At 39.0% G+C, this 19,740-nt stretch overlaps 1 protein-coding gene across 1 annotated transcript in view; it reads left to right on the forward strand.

The window, feature by feature from the left end:
• Positions 1-18,853, forward strand: part of EVI5 (ecotropic viral integration site 5) — a 216,487-nt gene extending 197,634 nt beyond the window's left edge. The window contains exon 20 of the mRNA XM_081087754.1: positions 16,596-18,853. Coding sequence (XP_080943880.1) covers positions 16,596-16,910 — 315 coding nt within the window. The 3' untranslated portion in view covers positions 16,911-18,853. The remainder of the gene's footprint in view (positions 1-16,595) is intronic.
• The last annotated feature ends 887 nt before the right edge of the window (positions 18,854-19,740 follow it).

Consider the following 19,740-nt stretch of genomic DNA (forward strand, 5'->3'; position numbering starts at 1 on the left):
CAGGAGGCAGCCGAGCAATGATTCTCTCTCATCATTGATGTTTCTGTCTCTTCCTCTCGAAATCAATAAATATATTTTTTAAAAATCTTTATTGTTGAGAGGATTACAGAGGTCACCCATTTCCCCCCATTGTGCCTCTCCACCCAGTTTCCACCACACCCCAGGCCTTCATCACACTATTGACTGTGTCCATGGGTTATGCATATATGCATGTATGTTCTTTGGTTAATCTCTTCTTGCTCCCTCTTCCCCCTTCACTCTAAGATCCATCAGTCTGTTCCATGCTTCTATGCCTGTGGACCTATTTTGCTCATCAGTTTATTTTGTTCTTTAGATTCCACACATGAGTGAGATCATGTGATCTTTCTCTGACTGGCTTATTTCGCTTAGCATGATACTCTCCAGGTCCCTCCATGCTGTCCCAAAGAGTAAGAGATCCTTCTTTTTTACTGCTGCATAGTATTCCATTGTGTAAATGTACCACAGCTTTTTTATCCACTCATCTACTGATGGGCACTTGGGCTATTTCTAGATCTTAGCTATTATAAATTATGCTACTGTGAATATAGGGGTGCATATATTCTTTCTGATTGTGTTCCAGGTTTCTTAGGCTATATTACTAGAAGTGGGATCATTGGGTTAAACAGCAGTTCCATATCTAATTTTTTGAAGAAACTCCATACTGTTTTCCATAATGGCTACACTCGCCAGCAGCATACAAGGGTTCCGTTTCTCTATATCCTCACCAGCACTTGTTTGTTGATTTATTCATGGCAGGTGTGATTGTGGTTTTAGGTTTCTCTCTTTTTTATTAGTATTATAGCCATTCTAGTAAGTGTGAATGTCACCTCATCTAGGTTCTGATTTTTGTTCTGATAGCTAATGATATTGGTCATCTTTTCATATGCTTATTGGCCATTTATATTTTAGGGAAATATTTATTCAAATCCTTTGTCCATGTCATATTGAGATATTTCTTTTAAATTAGGTTGTAAGAGTTCTTTGTATATTTTAAATTCAAGTTCTTTATCTGGTACATGATTCAAAATTTGGTTAAGTGATTGGCTGGACTGATAAAACCTATGATTTAGCTTTAGAGAGGAATAATTCCTTTTAAATAATTTCAGATTTCAAAAAAAGAAGTATTTCCTTTTCATGAGGATGTGTTTGTTTTTTTAAAAAAATTTAAATTCTTTATTGTTTAAAATATTACATAAATCTCCTTTTTCCCCCATTGACCTCTCCCCGGCCACCCCCACCCCCCAGCACATGCTTTCACCCTCCACCCCCCCCCCCCAGCCCCCATCTGTGTACATTGGTTTTGCTCATATGCATGTATACAAGTCCTTTGGTTGACCTCTTACCCCCTCACCCCCTGCTTTCCTTCATAGGTTAGACAGTCTGTTTGATGCTTCTACTAGTATGACTCTGGTTCTATTTTGGTTCCTCAGTTTATGTTGTTCCTTATATTCCACAAATGAGTGAGATCATGTGATATTTATCTTTCTCTGACTGGCTTATTTCGCTTAGCATAATGCTCTCCATTTCCATCCATGCTGTTGCAAATGGTAAGAATTCCTTCTTTTTTACAGCAGCGTAGTATTCCATTGTGTAGGTGTACCACAGATTTTTAATCCACTCATCTGCTGATGGGCACTTAGGCTGTTTCCAAATCTTAGCTATTGTAAATTGTGCTGCTATGAACATAGGGGTGCATATATCCAAACACCTGATTGGTATTTCTGTTTTCTTGGGATATATTCCTGGAAGTGGGATTACTGGGTCAAATGGAAGTTCCATTTTTAATTTTTTGAGGAAACACCATTACTGTTTTCCACAGTGGCTGCACCAGTCTGCATTCCCACCAGCAGTGCACGAGGGGTTCCTTTTTCTCCACCTCCTCACCAACACTTGTCGTTTGTCGATTTGTTGATGATAGCCATTCTGATAGGTGTGAGATGGTACCTCATTGTTGTTTTGATTTGTATCTCTTGGATGATTAGTGACTTTGAGCATGTTTTCATATGTCTCTTGGCTTTCTGAATATCCTCTTTCGGAAAGTGTCTATTTAGATCCTTTGCCCATTTTTTGATTGGATTGTTTATCTTCCTTTTGTTAAGTTGTATGAGTTCCCTGTAAATTTTGGAGATTAAGCCCTTATCGGAGATAACATTGGCAAAATAAACAAATGGGTCTACATCAAAATAAAAAGCTTTTGCACAGCGAAAGAAACCACCAACAAAACAACAAGAAAGCCCACTTCGTGAGGATGTTTTGCTAAAGGTTTGAATTTTTTCAGTGTTCAGCTAAAGGTTAAATCAAATGAAATGTACGTGGTACTTTGATGTAGTTTTAAAAGTTCAGAGTGAAACAAGTGTGAAGTGATTTATTTCCTGTAATTGGTCATAGATTTACATAGAACCTCATATATTCCTAACCTCATCAACCATTGACATTAGACTACCGTCTAAATAATGTTAATGGTTTCAATTTTATCAAGATATGTCAGCTGCCAGGAAGAGGACAATGGCAGTTTCGTTTTGTTTGACCCAGTATACTGGGTAAATCTAAGTGTGCACTAAAAAAAGATGAAGAGTTCTTTGTAAATGACTTTTGTTTCTTCCCCCTCTCTCCTGTAGTGGCAAATGCATAGTATAACTTCCTTCAATTTCAAACTTTCCTTTCCACCTTTTTCACTTATTAATATGCGTACATGTTTTCTTTGCTTCTAAAAATGTCTTAACTATTGCATTTTATACATTCAACATAGAATCTATTCTTTTAAAAAATGTTTAAGGTTTTTACCTGGTTTTTAAAAATGTTTTATTTAGCTTAAAGCCAGAAACATTTTCAGCATTGTCTATTTTATATTATTTTAATAAAATAGTTATTGAATATTTAAATAATCTGTTAAGTACTGTAGGTCTGAATTTTGACTCTTGTCTATGTAATGCTATGATCAAAAAGTCATGACCTCCAATTGATCACTTTTATTGGTTTCCTGTTCTGATTCACTGGAAATCTTTGGGTTTGTGTGCTTATTGCTAGTTGTAATCTTTGTCATCTGTATAATTCCATTTTTAAAGAAGCTGAAAATTGAGAATAAATGTAGCATATTATTTCCCATTTGCATTTATTTTAAAATTAGAAAACTGAGAAAACCATTCTATAAAGAATTCAACAAAATTACTGATTAAACTCTCAAGGGGGAAATGAAAGCCTCTAGAACTTAGAAACACAAATCTTTGGGGTTATTGGATTTTATGGCCATCTTCCTATGTGAAGTATAATGTTGAGTTATTTAAAATTTTATACATTGTACATCTCTTCTAGAAAAATTACATTTAGCTTTAGAAGCTATATAACTCTATGTTTTAAAGATTGATTATATAACCCAAAAGCGTTATAATCTGATATGACTCAGTCTTGGAAACTTACTGCAACTGTTTTGCACTTCACTTGGTGGTATCACATGACTCACTTCAGTGGTTCAACCCTGTCTAGTAGTGATCAAAGTTCATTTGGTTAGGGGTTTTTTTTGGTGTGTGGATGATTTTTTTCCACTTTGTTGTGGATTCATAGTCTTTCAAAATACTCAGTGCACTCCTTCATATTTTTTTGAATCTGAGAAAGTGGTAGTTGCACCATTCAACCTCCAATCACATACAGGGGGAAAAATGTTGACTTGAAATAATATGCCTGGAAGTACTTTTAACTGTAAAGCATCATGTAAATCTAGGGTTTAAAATGTTTTTCTTTTTCAATTACAGTTTACATTCAATTTTATTTTGTATTAGTTTCAAGTGTACAGCATAGTGGTTAGACAATCATATACTTAGCAAAGTGTTCACTGATATTTCCAGTACCCACCTGGCACCATACATAGGTATTACAATGTTATTGACTATATTTCCTCTTCTGTAATTGACATCCCCCTGATTATTTTATAACTACCAATCTGTACTTATCAATCCCTTCACCTTTTTCACCCTGTCCCCCAGCCCACCTCCCTTCTGGCAACAATCAGTCTGTTCTCTGTATTTATGTTTGTTTCTGTTTTGTTTGTTCTTTTATATTGTTCTTTAGATTCCACATACAAGTGAAATCATATGATATTTGTCTTTTTCTGACTTACTTATTTCACTTATCATAATATCTAAGGGTTTATTACTAAATCTGTTACCCCAATATGTTAAAATTGAGGAAGAATAACCTGTGTCTCTTTATAAAATCAACTGTAAAAATCAACCCTAACCTTTTCCAGTTACCAGTATTCTGTAATGTGATGACAGAAAGCGAACACATAGAGAACATCTGTCCTCTGTCCACATGGACACTAGCTCCAGTGACCAATTTTCTTAGCACTAATTTTTCTATTATTTATTAAGAAGTTATATTTAAAGCCTATAAATCTCCAAAACTATGATACTTTTCTGTTTTACAAAAGAAAATTCTGTCTTAACCTTTAGTGGTTTAGTTTAGTTAATGAAGTAAACTAACGAAAAAAATTTAAATACTTACATACCCTTACTGATTATGAAGTCCTTTGGGAATATTCATTCCTGCAGGTTCTCTGCTTTAAAATTTTAATTATAATATTTCTGTGAAATAACTGTTATAGTTTTTAATGCTTTCTTTTGTGTTTGAATTTTTACTATCATGCAGTTAGGAACTGCTGCTTCCTGTCAAAACCTACGTTCATCAGACTATGAACATAACAGTTTCCTGTTTTCTTATTAACTATACTGCATTTTGTGCTTTATTCTTTAAAGTTATATAATATCTTAGCTTATCGCTTTCCTTTTGCAATTGCTAAATGTTTTCTTAGGTCAGCATTGTTTAATACAAAAAGAGAAATCCTGAAGTCTCATCTCTTTGTTGATAGTGAGAGGTTATGATTTTGTTAACTTTTTAAGTTGTAATGAATATGTCAGAATGTCTTCAGTATTATTTAAGTAAATTCTACGTTTTTTACTATTTTTACTCTGTTTCTTAATGCATAACATGATGAAGCAGTCCACATCAGGTAAGAAATAGTGCATTATTTGGATCTTGTATATATATTAGTATTCCTATCTGTCTACTTATTAATATTTTCATTCAGCATTTAAGGGGATGGGATGAATAATCAGTACCTGAGGGCTTTAAAAAAAAAAATCCTGCCATGTTTTCAGTGTAGTTCATCAACATTTCTTATGTTCCAACACTTGTCAAGTTAGAATGCTAAGTTCTGGGATATAAAAATGATTAAGGAACAATCCCCACCAGCAGGGGCTAACAGAAGAGGTAGGATAAATGTACAGCAATATTTTTCCAGGTAGTGCTCATTTTAAATATTGGATTCTAGTGTTAAATCATATAATTTGGGAAAAATTTATAAGTAATACACTCATATATATGTGTTTCAATAAAGAAGAGAAAGTATTTATGAAATTATTTATGGCTATTGATTTATTTAAAATGTTATAAAATTATTAAAAGTTTTATTAAGATGCTAATATTTTAAATTAATATTGAAATAATACTAGAAAACAAAAATGCTTTTAAAACTAAAGGAAGCGGTATTAATTGTTTTGTTTTTATGTTATTGGATTATTTGGGGTTTTTTTTTTCAGATGAGTGTAACTACTTTATTATGAAAATGATCAAGCTACAAGTACATTTTGTAGCACAATTTAGAGGTTTTATTGATGGCCTTATTCTCGGAATACAACTAAACAAATAACTGAAACTAAGAAACTCTGTATGCATGGTGGGAAGTGTTTGTTTTTAGATTTATATCCTGCCTTATTTCCCACAGATTTTTGAGGGAGTTTGCATGAATACTTATAATAAAAATATAATTTAATATTAGGTTAATTAAATCAAGTGAAATTGCTGATATTTGACTTTTACTTACAAAAATAGCAATAGCATGCAGTTCAATATAATAGTTAAAAGAATTAGTTCTAAGACAACATCTTGTAAAATCAGTTCATGTTATCACACAAGAATGTATACAGTATCAGATGGAAGTGTGGAGGCAGCCGCTACTGGGCTGTGGAGCCATGTGGAGCAGTGGCTGCTGATTGATCAGGGTGGGGCTGCTGGAGGTTGGGGTGACTGTGGCAACCCACCCAATTTCTTAAAATGAGACAATGGAATTTGCCACATCAATTGATTCAGCATGTGATGCAGTTTGATAGCATACCCACAGTAGAACTTCTTTCAGAATTGGAGTCAATCCTTTCAAACCCTGCCACTGCTTTATCAACTAAGTTTATGTAATATTCTAAATCCTTTGTTGTCACCCTGGCTGGCATGGCTCAGTTGGTTGGGCATCATCATGTGCACTGAAAGATTGTTGGCTCAATTCCTGATCAGGGCATAAACATGCCCAGGTTTCGGGCTCGATCCCTGATCCCTGGTAGTGGGTGTGCAGGAGGCAGCCAATAGATGGTTTCCTCTCAAACAGATGTTTCTCTCTCCCCATCCCTTCCTCTCTCTCTAAAAAAAACCCAAACAAATCCTATGTAATAAAAGCTAATATGCAAATTGTCCCCTCAACCTGGAGTTCAACTGGGAGTTCAACCAGCGGGCGGAGCTGGCCAGCCAACTGCCCACAGCCCCTCCCTCTGGCCACTCCAATTGGGGCAGGCCAGTGGGACCCCATCTATGCACATGCACCAGGCTTCTAGTAAATAAATAAAATCTTTGAAGGAAAAAAAAATCCTTTGTTGTCATTTCAATAATCTCCACAGCATGTTGAGGAGTACTAGGTGTACCAGTTAAAAATGCGGATTTTTTTTCATTGGATGGAGTTACATATATGTGATATATATGCGATTTGATATGTATGCTATTTTGTTGTATTGACAGCAAGCTTCAAAACTTCATATGTCAAATTTGCTGAAGGTGTTAACATCATAGATATTTTTACGCTTAAAAATGTTGAATTTTGTGCCCCCCAAAAAAGAGCATTTGCGGGAAGTTTTAATTCATTACTTTATTTTGAAGAAAAGTGCTGTTGAAAGTTATCGTATACTTCAGGAAGCTTATGGTGAACATGCTCCATCTCAAGATACTTGTGACCGCTGGTTTAAATGCTTTAAAAGTGATGATTTCGATGTGAAAGACAAAGAACATCCAGGTCAACCGAAAAAGCTTGAAGACCAGCAATTACAAGCATTATTGGATGACGATGCGTGTCAAACTCAAAAACAACTTGCAGAAAGAGTAAACATTGCTCAGCAAACAGTTTCCAATCGTTTACCAGCAATGGGGAAGATATTAAAGGAAGGAAAATGGGTGCCACGTCAACTGAACGAAAGACAAATGGGAAACCGAAAAGTCATCAGTAAAATGTTGCTTCAACGGCACGAAATAAAGTCTTTTTTGCATCGAATTGTGACTGGCAATGAAAAGTGGATTTATTTTGAGAATCCCAAATGCACAAAATCATGGGTTGATCCAGGTCAACCATCAACATCGACTGCAAGGCCAAATCGCTTCGGAAAGAAGACAATGCTCTGCATTTGGTGGGATCAGGAAGGTGTGGTGTATTATGAGCTTCTAAAACCAGGTGAAACCGTTAATACTGATTGCTACTGACAACAAATAATCAATTTGAACCACGCTTTGATCGTAAAACGATCAGAATGGGCCAGAAGACACGGCAAAGTAATTTTGCTTCATGATAACGCACCATCACACACTTCAAAACCAGTTAAAGGCACGTTAAGAGATCTTGCCTGGGAAGTATTAACCCACCCACTGTATTCACCAGACCTTGCTCCTTCAGATCTTCCCACTTGTTCTGATCAATGACACACACACTTTCTGAGCAGCACTTCAAAACGTATGAAGAAGTGAAAAATTGGGTTTCTGAATGATTTGCCTCAAAACAAGAAAAGTTCTATTGGGACGGTATCCACAAATTACCTGAAAGATGGGGGAAATGTGTAGCCATCAGTGGACATTACTTTTAATAAAGCACTTTCGATGTTTCTCTTGAAATTACGGTGTTTTCTTTGATTACAAAATCTGCATTAACTGGTACACCTAGTAGATTTCAGCTCAAGAAATCACTTTCTTTGCTCATCCTTAAGCAACTCCTCATTTGTTTGATAGCATACCCACAGTAGAAGTCTTACCATGAGATTGCAGCCGTTCAGTCGCGTCTTCAGGCTCTACTTTTAATTCTAGTTTTCTTGCTGTTTCAATGACATCTGCGTTTACTTCCTCCCCAGAAGTCTTGAATTCCTCGAAGTCATCCATGAGGTTCAGAGTCAACTTCTTAAAAAACTCCTGTTAATATTGATATTTTGACCTTTTCCCATGAGTCATGAATGGCATCTAGAAGAGTGAATTCTTTTCAGAAGGTTTCAGCTTACTTTGCCCAGATCCATGAAAGGAATCACTATGGCAGGGTGGGAATATCTGGCCCAAAGGCCGTATAAGGCCGAGGAATCATTTGGTCTGGCCCTGTCAAGGCATTAGGGGTGAGTTAATTAAATGTTTGACCATATGTAACAGGCTAATTTTTAAGTAGATAATTTTGTGTGGCCCACAAATGATGTTATAAATATCCAAATGGCCCCTGGCAGAAAAAAGGTTCCCCACATCTGATCTGTGGCATCCATAGCCTTATGAAATGTTTTTCTTTAGTAATAAGATTTTAAAGTCAAAATTCTTTTTTGATCCATGGGCTGCAGAAAGGATGTTGTGTTACCAGGCATGAAAACATTAATCTCGTACCTCTCCATCAGAGCTCCTGGGTGACCAGGTATAGTGTCAATGAGCAGTAATATTTTGAAAGGGATATTTTTCTCTGGCAGATTAGATTTAGTATAACTTTTGGAATGGTAAATTTGCATTGGTTTCAACTTGAAGTTCCCAGCGACATTAGCCCCTAACAAGAGAGTCAGCCTGTCCTTTGGAGTTTTGAACCTAGACATTGACTACACTCTCTAGTTATGAAAAATCCTTCCTACATGGCATCATCTTATAATATAAGGCTGTTTTGCCCTGGCCAGTGTGGCTCAGTTGGTTTGGAGTTGTCCTGTGCACTGAAAGGTTGCAGTTTGGTTCCTAGTCAGGGCACATGCCCAGGTTTCGATCAATGTTTTGCTCTCACATCAATATTTCTCTTTCTCCCCCTCTCTCTAAAAATCAGTAAAAATATATTTTTAAAAAGCAATATAAGGTTGTTTTGTCTGTGTGGAAAACCTGTTGTTTAGTGTAGCCACCTTCATTATCTTAGCTAGATCTTTGGGATAACTTGCTGCAACTTCTTCATCAGCACTTGCAGGTCCACCTTGCACTTTATATCATAGAGATGGCTTCTTTCCTTAAACCTCCTGAAGTAACCTCTGCTAGCTTCCTCACCTCTCTCAGCCTTCATAGAATTGAAGAGAGTTAGGCTTTGCCCTGGATTAGGCTTTGGCTTAAGGGAATGTTGTGGCTGATTTGATCTTTAATCCAGACCACTAAAACTTTCCCCATATCAACAATAAAGCTATTTCACTTTCTTATCCATGTATTCACTGGAGTAGCACTTTTAATTTCCTTCAAGAACTTTTCCTTTGCATTCACAACTTTCCTAATTGTATGGCCTGTGTTGGCTTTCAATATGTCTTCTTCACTAAGCTTAAGCATTTCTAGCTTTCCAGTTAGAGAGCCATATAACTGTCCTTTGGCTTGAATACTCAGAGGCCATTGTAGGGTTATTAATTTGCCTAATTTCACTATTGTTGTGTCTCTTGGATTAAGGAGGCCTGAGGAGAGGGAAAGAGATGAGGGGATGGGGTGGGGGCGGGCAGGACATGACCAGTTGGTGGACATGACCAGTTGGTGGAATTGTGGGCATGGTTCATGGCTCCCCCAAACAATTACAATTGTAACATCAAAGATTACTGATCACAGATCACCATAACATATAATGCAGTCCTGTGTTGCTTAGCAATGGAGATACCTTCTGAGAAATGTGTCATTAGGCATTTTTGTCATTGTGCAAACATCACAGAGTGCACTTACTCAGACCTAGCTGGTGTAGCCTACTGCACTCCCAGGCGACAAACCTGTCCAGCCTGTTACTGTCCTTCACACTGCAGGCAACTGTAACACAAGGTAAGCCTTTATGTTTCTAAAAATATCTTAAAACAAAAAATATAGTAAAATACAGTATAAAAGATAAAAGACGGTACCCCTGTATAGGGCACTTACCATGAGTGGAGTTTGCTGGACTGGAAGTTGCTGGTGAGTCAGTGAGTGAATGGTGAGTGGATGTGAAGGGCTAGGACATTACACTGCTGTAAATTTTATAAACACTGTACACCAGCATTACCACAAACATAAATATTATATTGCACTGCAGTGTTACAATGACTACAACATCACTAGAGATAGGAATTTTTCAGCTCCAATCTTATGGGGACCACCTTTTATACGCAGTACATAGTTGCAGCACATGACTAAAATGAAAAAGTTTGAGGTATTGTGAGAATTACCAAAATGTGATGCAGACACACAAAGTGAGCAAATGCTGCTGGGAAAATGGTGCCCATAGACTTGCTCAATGTGAAGTTGCCACAGACCTTCGATTTGTAAAAAATGCAATATTTGCCAGTGGAGTAAGGCAAAGCACAATAAAACGAAATATTTCTGTATAATGACTTTGGTTATATTAGTATTCAGGATCAACATCATTAGTTTACATTTACATCCTTAAGTCTATATCAATTCACAGTGGAACCACAAGCACACAGATGCTTAATAATGCAACTCCTCAGGCCTCTCCTCTGGAATGGAGACCGAGATACCTGGGAAGTCTTATTTTTACAGGTTTCCAAGATGGTCTTATGAGGAAAGTTTGGAAAATAATGTGGGTTTGGGGAGGGGGTAATTTGTTTTTCTGACTTTAGTTTTATTGAGATAAAATTTACAATTTTGGAATATTTCTTGTTACCCCAGAAAGAAACCTCATACCCATTTTCAGTCACTTCCTTTCTCCTCCCTTCTCCCCCAGTCCTAGGCATCCACTGATTTACTTTGTGTCTCTATAGACTTGCCTATTCTGGACGTTTCATATAAATGGAATCACGCAAAAAATAATAATAAAAGATAAATGGGATCATGCAATATGTCATCTTATGTATCTGGCTTCTTTGACTTAATGTTTTTGAGGTTCATCCATCTATCCATACTTTATTCCTTTTTATTGCCAAATAGCATTCAATTGTATGGAAACAATGTCTTAATGTGATTATTTTACATGATACTTTTATTCAAATGATTGTCTTAGTGCTTTCATTTTTTTCTTAGGGTGTGTTTTCTTATGTGTAATTGTCCTCTCGTACCATTAAAACCCCTGTTATGCGTTCTTCTCTTCTGTTCAAACAGTATTTGTACTATTAATTTCTCCTTGTTGAAGAAGTCTTTTCTCTGACCTGCCCCAGGCGACCTCAGTGAGGACAAGGTGACTCCCGGCCTCCTGCATAGTTGTCATCTTGGGAGCTTTTTCGGCATCATAGGGATTCTTTTGACTTCACTTTTGTATTGGACTTCCTTTTTCCTGGATAACAAAATGTCTTTTTCTTTCTTAATGTACTTCAATTTGATGTAGCAAATCCCTCTTTCTGGGGAAAAAAAAAAGATTTATGGGAGATAAACTGTAAAAAAGTTTTATTTGATTTTTGGTTCTTGTGATTCACCCAGAAAAGGGTATTCTTTGAGGGGTCAGGTTAAGTCATTGCAGCTTTTAACTCGTATTTTAGCCTCATACTTAATTGATAGTTTGAGTGAGCATTAAAAATTTTAAAGATAATTACATGTAGATTAGAAATTTTTTTTCTCAGAATTTTAAAGGCACTGCTCTATAGTTGAGAAGTCTGATATCATTTTGATTCTTAATATTTTATATAAAACACTAGGGGCCCGGTGCACGAAATTTGTGCACTGGGTGTGTGGGGGGGGCGAGTGTCCCTCAGCCCAGCCTGCCCCCTCTCACATACTGGGAGCCCTCAGGCGTTGACCCCCATCACCCTCCGATCGCCTGATCGGCCCCTTGCCCAGGCCTGACGCCTCCGCCAGAGGTGTCAGGCTTGGACAGGGGACCCCCATCTCCCCCCGATCACTGGCTCTGGCCACCGCCCAGGCCTGAGGCCTCTGGCGCAGGAATCATGCCTGGGCAGGGGACCCCCATCTCCCTCTGATCGCTTGCTCCACCCCCCGCCCAAGCCTGACGCCTCTGACCCAGGCTTCAGGCCTGGGCAAGGGGACCATCATATCCCCCCAATCCCCGGCTCCGCCCCCCACCCAGGCCTGATGCCTCGGCCAGAGGAGTTGACCCTCATCACCCTCTGGTCACCAATCACCGGATCGGCCCCTTGACCAGGCCTGAGGCCTCCGGCAGAGGTGTCAGGCTTGGACAGGGGACCCCCATCTCCCCCCGATCACTGGCTCTGGCCCCCGCCCAGGCCTGAGGCCTCTGGCCCAGGAATCATGCCTGGGCAGGGGACCCCCATCTCCCTCTGATCGCTTGCTCCACCCCCTGCCCAAGCCTGACGCCTCTGACCCAGGCTTCAGACCTGGGCAAGGGGACCATCATATCCCCCCAATCCCCGGCTCAGCCCCCCACCCAGGCCTGATGCCTCAGCCAGAGGAGTTGACCCTCATCACCCTCCGATCACCAATCACCGGATCGGCCCCTTGACTGGGCCTGAGGCCTCCGGCAGAGGTGTCAGGCCTGGGCAGGGGACCCCCAGCTCCCCGCGGTTGCAGGCTCCGCCCCTGCCCAGGCCTAACGCCTCTGGCCTAGGCGTCCGGCCCGGGGAGCGGGGACCTGCAGTGGCAGCGGGGGGCGCCGTGATCGTGGGCTTCGCTTTGGGCCCAGGCAAGGGACCCCTAGCTCCTGGGACTGCCAGCTTCGACCGTGCCCAGCTCCCATCGCTGGCTCCACCCCTACTTCCTGCTATCACTGGCCAGGGCGGCAAAGGCGCCTGATTCTCCGATCATGGCTGGGGGGCAGGGCAAAGGCGGCCCCAGGGCCGCCTTTGCCCTGCCCCCCAGCTCTTAGCTCCCCCTGGGTTTCCGATTACTGTCAGTGGCAGGGGGCTTCTTCCTGCTTTCCCTTTCGCCTCCCTGCATTGTGCCTACATATGCAAATTAGCCGCCATCTTGTTGGCAGTTAACTGCCAATCTTAGTTGGCAGTTAATTTGCATATAGCCCTGATTAGCCAATGAAAACGGTATCACCGTACGCCAATTACCATTTTTCTCTTTTATTAGTGTAGATGTTTTTGTTTGGGGCTGGATGCTTTGTTCTTTTTTTGTGCCCAGGTACTTCACAGGACTTTTCAATCTCAAAGCTCATGTCTTTCATGACAGAGAAATGTATGTCTAAGATCTCTTTTCATTTGTTTGTTTTTAAGATCTCTTTTTAGAGTATCCTGTTCTTTTTTTTATTTCAGAGAGGAAGGGAGAGGGAGAGAGAGATAGAAACATCAATGATGAGAGAGAATTATTGATAGGCTGCCTCCTGCACACACCCCCCCCCTTTGGGAATAGAGCCTGCCACCCGGGCACGTGCCCTGGCCAGGAATCGAACTGTGACCTCCTGGTTCGTAAGTCGACGCTCAGTCCCTGAGCCATGCTGACTGGGCAGAACAGTTCAGTTTTGTTGAACATACACATTCCTGGACCCTACCAGGAGACAGTTTCAGGGAAAAATGTTTAAACTGACTGCTGCTTTCTGGATGGTGGAGGTGGCCTAGCTTAGTTATGCTGCTGAAAGGTATATACCAGACACACACACAGGAGATGTCCATAGTTCAGCCGCATTTTTGTCCTGAGTAATTAAGAGTTCCATTTCAGGTAAGTCCTCTGTGACTCGGCTCCATTTGGTTGGAATAGAGGATTCTCAAACTGAGGATATCAGAATCTCCTGAGTTGCTTGTTAAAAATGTAGGCTCCGGGATTTCACTCTCGAGTTTCCATTCCTTAGATCTGGGAAACGATTCTACATGTTTAATAGGCATCCTCTGTTATCCTGATGCAGATGGCCAGTGGGCCATATTTAGAGATATGCTAATCTAAGTTTGTTACCAATAATGTTCCTGAAAGTTTTGGGGGGTTGGGTTGGACGGAGAAGATTAAATATCTTGTTTTTTGTATTGTTTAAATATAATTAGTTCCTAAAAGAATAGTAATAAGGATAAGCAGTGCAGCTCTGAGAGCTAAACAACCAAGACTTTGTACTGTAGAGGGCCCAGCGCTGGTGTTCCTCCAGTCAAGTCCCAGTTCACAGGAGGAGGGGTCCCGGAGGACATCCCCACCTGGAGTCGAGCCCTTCCAGGTCACACCTGGGTACGTAGTACTCTGTAATTCCTTGCCCGTGTCCCCTTTCCTCCTAGGCCCAGGGGATAACTAAGTTTTACCAAATAGTCTCTTCCCTTAACCTTTTCTCTTGCCCACCAAAACAATTCCTCTATGCCTTTGCTATTTTATATTAGCAGTTCTCAAAAAAAAGCAGCATTAATTGCATCTCCTTTGACATTGAGGAAATGACCCTCAACATATAGTTAGTTTTATGTAACATTTGAGACGGCTTATTAACATCTGATGTACTGCAGTGTTTTAATTGTAGTAAGTTTTGCTAGAGCAGAGGAAAGCTACAACTTTCCAAACAGTTGGGAAGTTGTGGTTCCCCTGCTGTGCTCCTCCTCTGCAGCAGCCAGGAAGAAGGAATCAGGTGTTCCATATTATCTATTCAGAGGGGCCTGGGGAAAAGAGAGAAAGGAAGAGATTAACTGACTGAATTTAACACTTGGAGCCATAACTCATGTGTTGCAATGCGGTGATAGGATGTTGCATCAGAACCTGGATGTGGCCGTTGTAATGCAGTGGGTAGCACAGCCATGGGGAGGCTTTGTGGTGCTCGCTGTCTGTCAGCTCCAAGTCTGCACCCCTCCTGACCCGCAAGGAGAAAGGTGTTATTTTGGTCACATGTACCTCCCGATCATTTTGTTCTCTCCGCCGAGGGCACGTGCATTTCTTTATGGGTGAAAGTTTGCCACAGACATCACTGTGCCGAGTCCCAGCACGCTCCTGTGTCCTGTGGTCCTGTACCAGCAGGGAGGCGTTGGGCTTCCTCACATCTTCCTGGAAGTCTGTAGGGAAAGCTGGGAGGTGTTATGGCAAAGCTTACGTGTAATGTCTGTACTCTCGGAACCGTTAGTTTTGAAAGTGTATGTAATATTTCCTGAGTATTTCACATTGCTTTTATCAAGATTTGAAAGATAGTAAGTGACCAGGAATTTGTCCCTGAGAAACAAAATTGAAGATTGACAGTAATGATAAGGGTAGGAGAATGCAGTGTATTTCAGCAAAATTCTTGATAATCAAAGCAGATTTTGGTAGTTAATTATTTCTTTATTATTATTTTTGCGTTTTTTAACACATGACAATATCAAAATTAAATTTTACATTTAAAGCATAAACTCTTGAGGACAGAGCTAATGTCTTAATTATATGGTAGTACAAGTAGTAGTATCCATGGAGGTGGGTGGGAATGTGAAGGAACTTAGGCAAAGGATTGACAGATGATGAAAAAAAATAACCTTAAATTCTGATAAAGCTGGGTTTGGAGGATGTGGTTTAGATTTGTGACAGTGGGTTTTTCAATGTGAACTCTAGAATTAGTCAGACTTGCCCACCAGTAAAGTGTAGCATTTGATCTCCACAACCCTTCCTCCTTGAGGGTCACACCCTATAAAACTCCAGGAATAGAGAAACCACCTGGTTCTCAAAGATGGAAAGAGAAGGAGCTGAGCAAAACGTGCAGTTGCTCTCCCCTACTTGATGGTGAGGGAAGTCGCTCCTCCCGGGAAGGAGGAGGGGAAAGAAAGCAAAAACGTTACACACTACTGGCATTCCCCCCACAGGAGAAAGTAACTTAGTGGGAGGAAGCATTCCTGCTCTAACAGAGTGATAGTGGTGTGGTAGTTCTTAGGATATTGTAACAGGACATTAAAGCAAATTTTAATGATTTGTAAATTATTTTCATGATTCACTGACTTAAGGAGACATGCTCTTAAAAGACAGTGTGATAGTTTGGAGTATGGCCTTTAAGTCCATATCTTCTGAAATATTTAAAGGTGAACTGATAGGATATCTAAGCTCTACCTCAAAATAATCCAGGGACTGGAGAGGTATACTGTAATTAGATTATTGATGTTGTGTTAATTGTGTTAGGCGATGGGTACATGGGGTTCATTGTATTACCTCTAGTAAAATGAAAGTTCAATCTGATTCTAAACTTCACTATTAGCTATGTGTCCTCAGCAACTTGCTCTACCTGAGTCTGTTTCCTAATCTCTGAAATGAGGGTAATAAAATCTACCATAATGACTGTTGTAATTATTCAGTTAACATAACACATTATGTGCCGACTACGTAACACACAGGAGTTGCTCAAAAATTGGTAGTTATTATTCTATCTATAAATAGGAGGAAATCAATGTTTCATCTTCCTTAAACATGAAATGTTTGCTTTCTTGGTGAGGTGTGTATGTATTTTCCCCCGGGTGACTGTATTAACTTGGATTTTGTTTTGACAGCTCAGATGCCTCAAAGGCCAGAGGGGCTTCTTGGGCCAACCCCCTTTTGATGGAATCCACATTGTCAACCACTTAATAGGAGATGATGACTCATCCCATTCCTCTGATGAAGATCTCATAGAGAATTCCTTGCGGGAGAGTGGCATTGGTTTTCCTTTGCACAGAAAGTCTGGCGCGATGTCTTTAGACCCCATTGTGGCAGATGGTAGTGAAAGCGAAACAGAAGACAGTGTGATGGAGACCAGAGAGGGCAATCAAGTGGATCAAAAGGAACAGCCCCCAAGAAAGAGAGAATCGTACTCAACCACTGTCTGACCATCACTGTGAACTAGACTGGATTTTTTTAAAGGATTAGTTATATGATTAAGGGTTTTTGGGGACATATCTGTTTCATATGTACATATATATATTTTTCAATCTTATCTGCCTTTTGATCTTTGCCAAACCGTCACCACTGACTGACCATTGCCATAAAGTAGACTGGACTATGGTTAATGTGAAAAATAAGGTTCTAGCAGTATTACTGAATCTTAATGTTTCTTGTGTAGAAAATGTAATTATATCTATATGTGGAAACCATTTTGAAGTTCTGAACTATGGAAAATTTAATTTTCTTCAGACAAAACTGCTCTTGTGCAATATTTTATGCTTAGTAAACAAATTGTATATTTATGTTTATCAATTTGTTTTCAGGGCAGCTGTCTACAAACATTTGACCAAGACACACATCAGATTTATCTTATGCTTTGTGTTTGAGGGAATTTTTCCCCCCAATTGAAATTACTGCTTTATTAGTAGACCACTGAAAGTTCCCAAACACAGTGTCTTTTTCCCATATAATGTTTTAAATACAAATTAAGGGTTAACTGTCTTGAGAGTTTTAAGTTCCGTTTGAATTTCTAGTTTTTATGTGCATATCATATGATACTTCCATATATTGCTTATTATCTAGTGCAGTAAGTTAACTACAAATATATTGTTTTTTGTACATAATTTATAAATCTGCATCACCCAACATTGAACATCATTTTATATGGAGAATGTACATGTTGCAAAGTGACTGCCTTCAGCATTCTAACAGGACTTCTGTAAATACAAAGTTAAAAGGAAATTGAAAATAAAACCAAACACTAATATTTTAATAGTTTTAGTACTTTGCTTAGCATTCAACACTAGCAGATTTATAACTGATGCTTGCTCAAAAACACTATTGGTAAGACCTTTTAACTTCACATGTATGAAACTAATTGTCCATGATTAAAGAAGTTATAGCACACATTACTTAGTGCTAATATTCTACTTAATATAAATTAAGCAATGGACTGAAGTCCAAGATACCGAACAATAATATCTACAAATCATTATCTTCAGATTCTTTAATTACTAATCTATAGATAAAGCCATAAGAATTATTTTCTACCAATTCTTCCCTTTTTTTTTATCATCTAGACTATTTTTTCCTAGGAAACTGAGTATCTATCATTAATAAATTGGAGGAAACACCCAAATTACACTTACACTATGGAAAGACAAGAATATGTTCACTGGATGCTTCCTACTCTCATTTTCATCAGCATCCTATGAAAAAAATAGCCTTGGAGGATAAGATGGGAAGGTTGGATTTAGTATAGAGATACAATTTTGCACAATATGTTGCTTGCAGAAAAAAATGCATATTACAGAATGGAGTAGAAGAGACAAAACTAGTTTTCTGTCTAACACCAGGAATTAAGGTTATGCATCTCCGTGGATTAGGCTTCTCCAGGAAGCCCTGTGCTAGCTACTGGCTTGAGAAACGAGATTGAGAACCTGCCTGCTGTGTCCGTAGCACCAGGCTAAATTCTAGTGCTTAAATGTCTTACCTGTGGTCACATGGTGAGTAGCAGACCAAGATTTTAATGCAGATCTCTCTGACGCCAAAGTGTTTGAAAAGGTTCAGCTAATGAATTTCTCCATTCCCTGCTTTTCTGATAATTAGTGTGATTTTAAATAAGTTTAAATCACACTTCACAGCTTTTGAGCATAGATACTACTCTACTAGAATTGCCTGACTGGTGCTTTGGGGTTCATTACTGTCAGCCTAGAGGCTGTTGATGTTCAAGTGAAATGAGATGATTCATGGCCTCATGATTGCTTTGACACCCACATCAAGAAATCTGAATGATCTAGACCAGAGGTCAGCAGCTGCACCCACGAGCCAATTCCAGCCAACTCCCTGTCTTTACATGACCTCAAGCAGAAAGCTTTTTTACGTTTTCAAAATAGTTGAAGAAAAAAAAAATCAAAAGGATATTTTGTTACATGAAAATCATAAAATTCAGATTTCAATATTGATAAGTAAGTTTTTATTGGATACCCATAGCTATGCATTATATCCTGTCTATGGCTACTTTTATGTTACAGTGGCAAAGCTGAGTAGCCTAAACTATCTACTGTCTGGCTCTTTAGAGAAAAGTTTGCTGACCCTTGATTTAGATACTCTAAAATGTTTGCTTGCTTCTTCAATTTGTCTTAATAGAGGATCAGACCATTTGCTTTTGCTGTTGAGTTAATAGTTTGGAAACCTAAAATTTCCTGGTGGATCCTGTATTCAAAATTGTTCAAAGTGAAACGTGTGCCAGCTATTTTGTATCATGAAGTCTGTGACACCATAGACAGATTTGGAAGGATAGCTATGTCTTTGGAAATGGAGAAAGAAATGATTCCAAAATCCCAGCACTGCCCTTTAAAGTGTGTATGATTGACCTTTAAGGTATGCCTCATTGAGTCAATGTTATCATCTGACTTTAAAAGAAAGAACATCTTTCTGTAATCATGTTTGAATTCTAAACCTTGAAAGATATTCTTAGAGAATTTCTTAAGTACTTTAACTGATTTGGAATTAGGTATTAAAAGAATCACGGTAAGTAAACCTTAATTGATTGATACCTTTGTAATTTGGACAGTGAAAAACAAGAAAAAATCTTCTCATTCAAGATCTTTGATTCCAGTACTCCTTAGAAGAGTTTAAAATCTTCCTGACCTTTAAGATGCAATAGGATACTGTGTTCTGATTTGATTCCATTTTATTCAAATTAAGACTTTGGGACATTGACAGTGTTTTCTTGATAGATTTTAATTATTTTGTCATTTAAATGTTACTCAG

The sequence above is a fragment of the Myotis nattereri genome (assembly GCF_964212035.1).
Source record: "Myotis nattereri genome assembly, chromosome: 3".
Taxonomy (NCBI): Eukaryota; Metazoa; Chordata; class Mammalia; order Chiroptera; family Vespertilionidae; genus Myotis; species Myotis nattereri.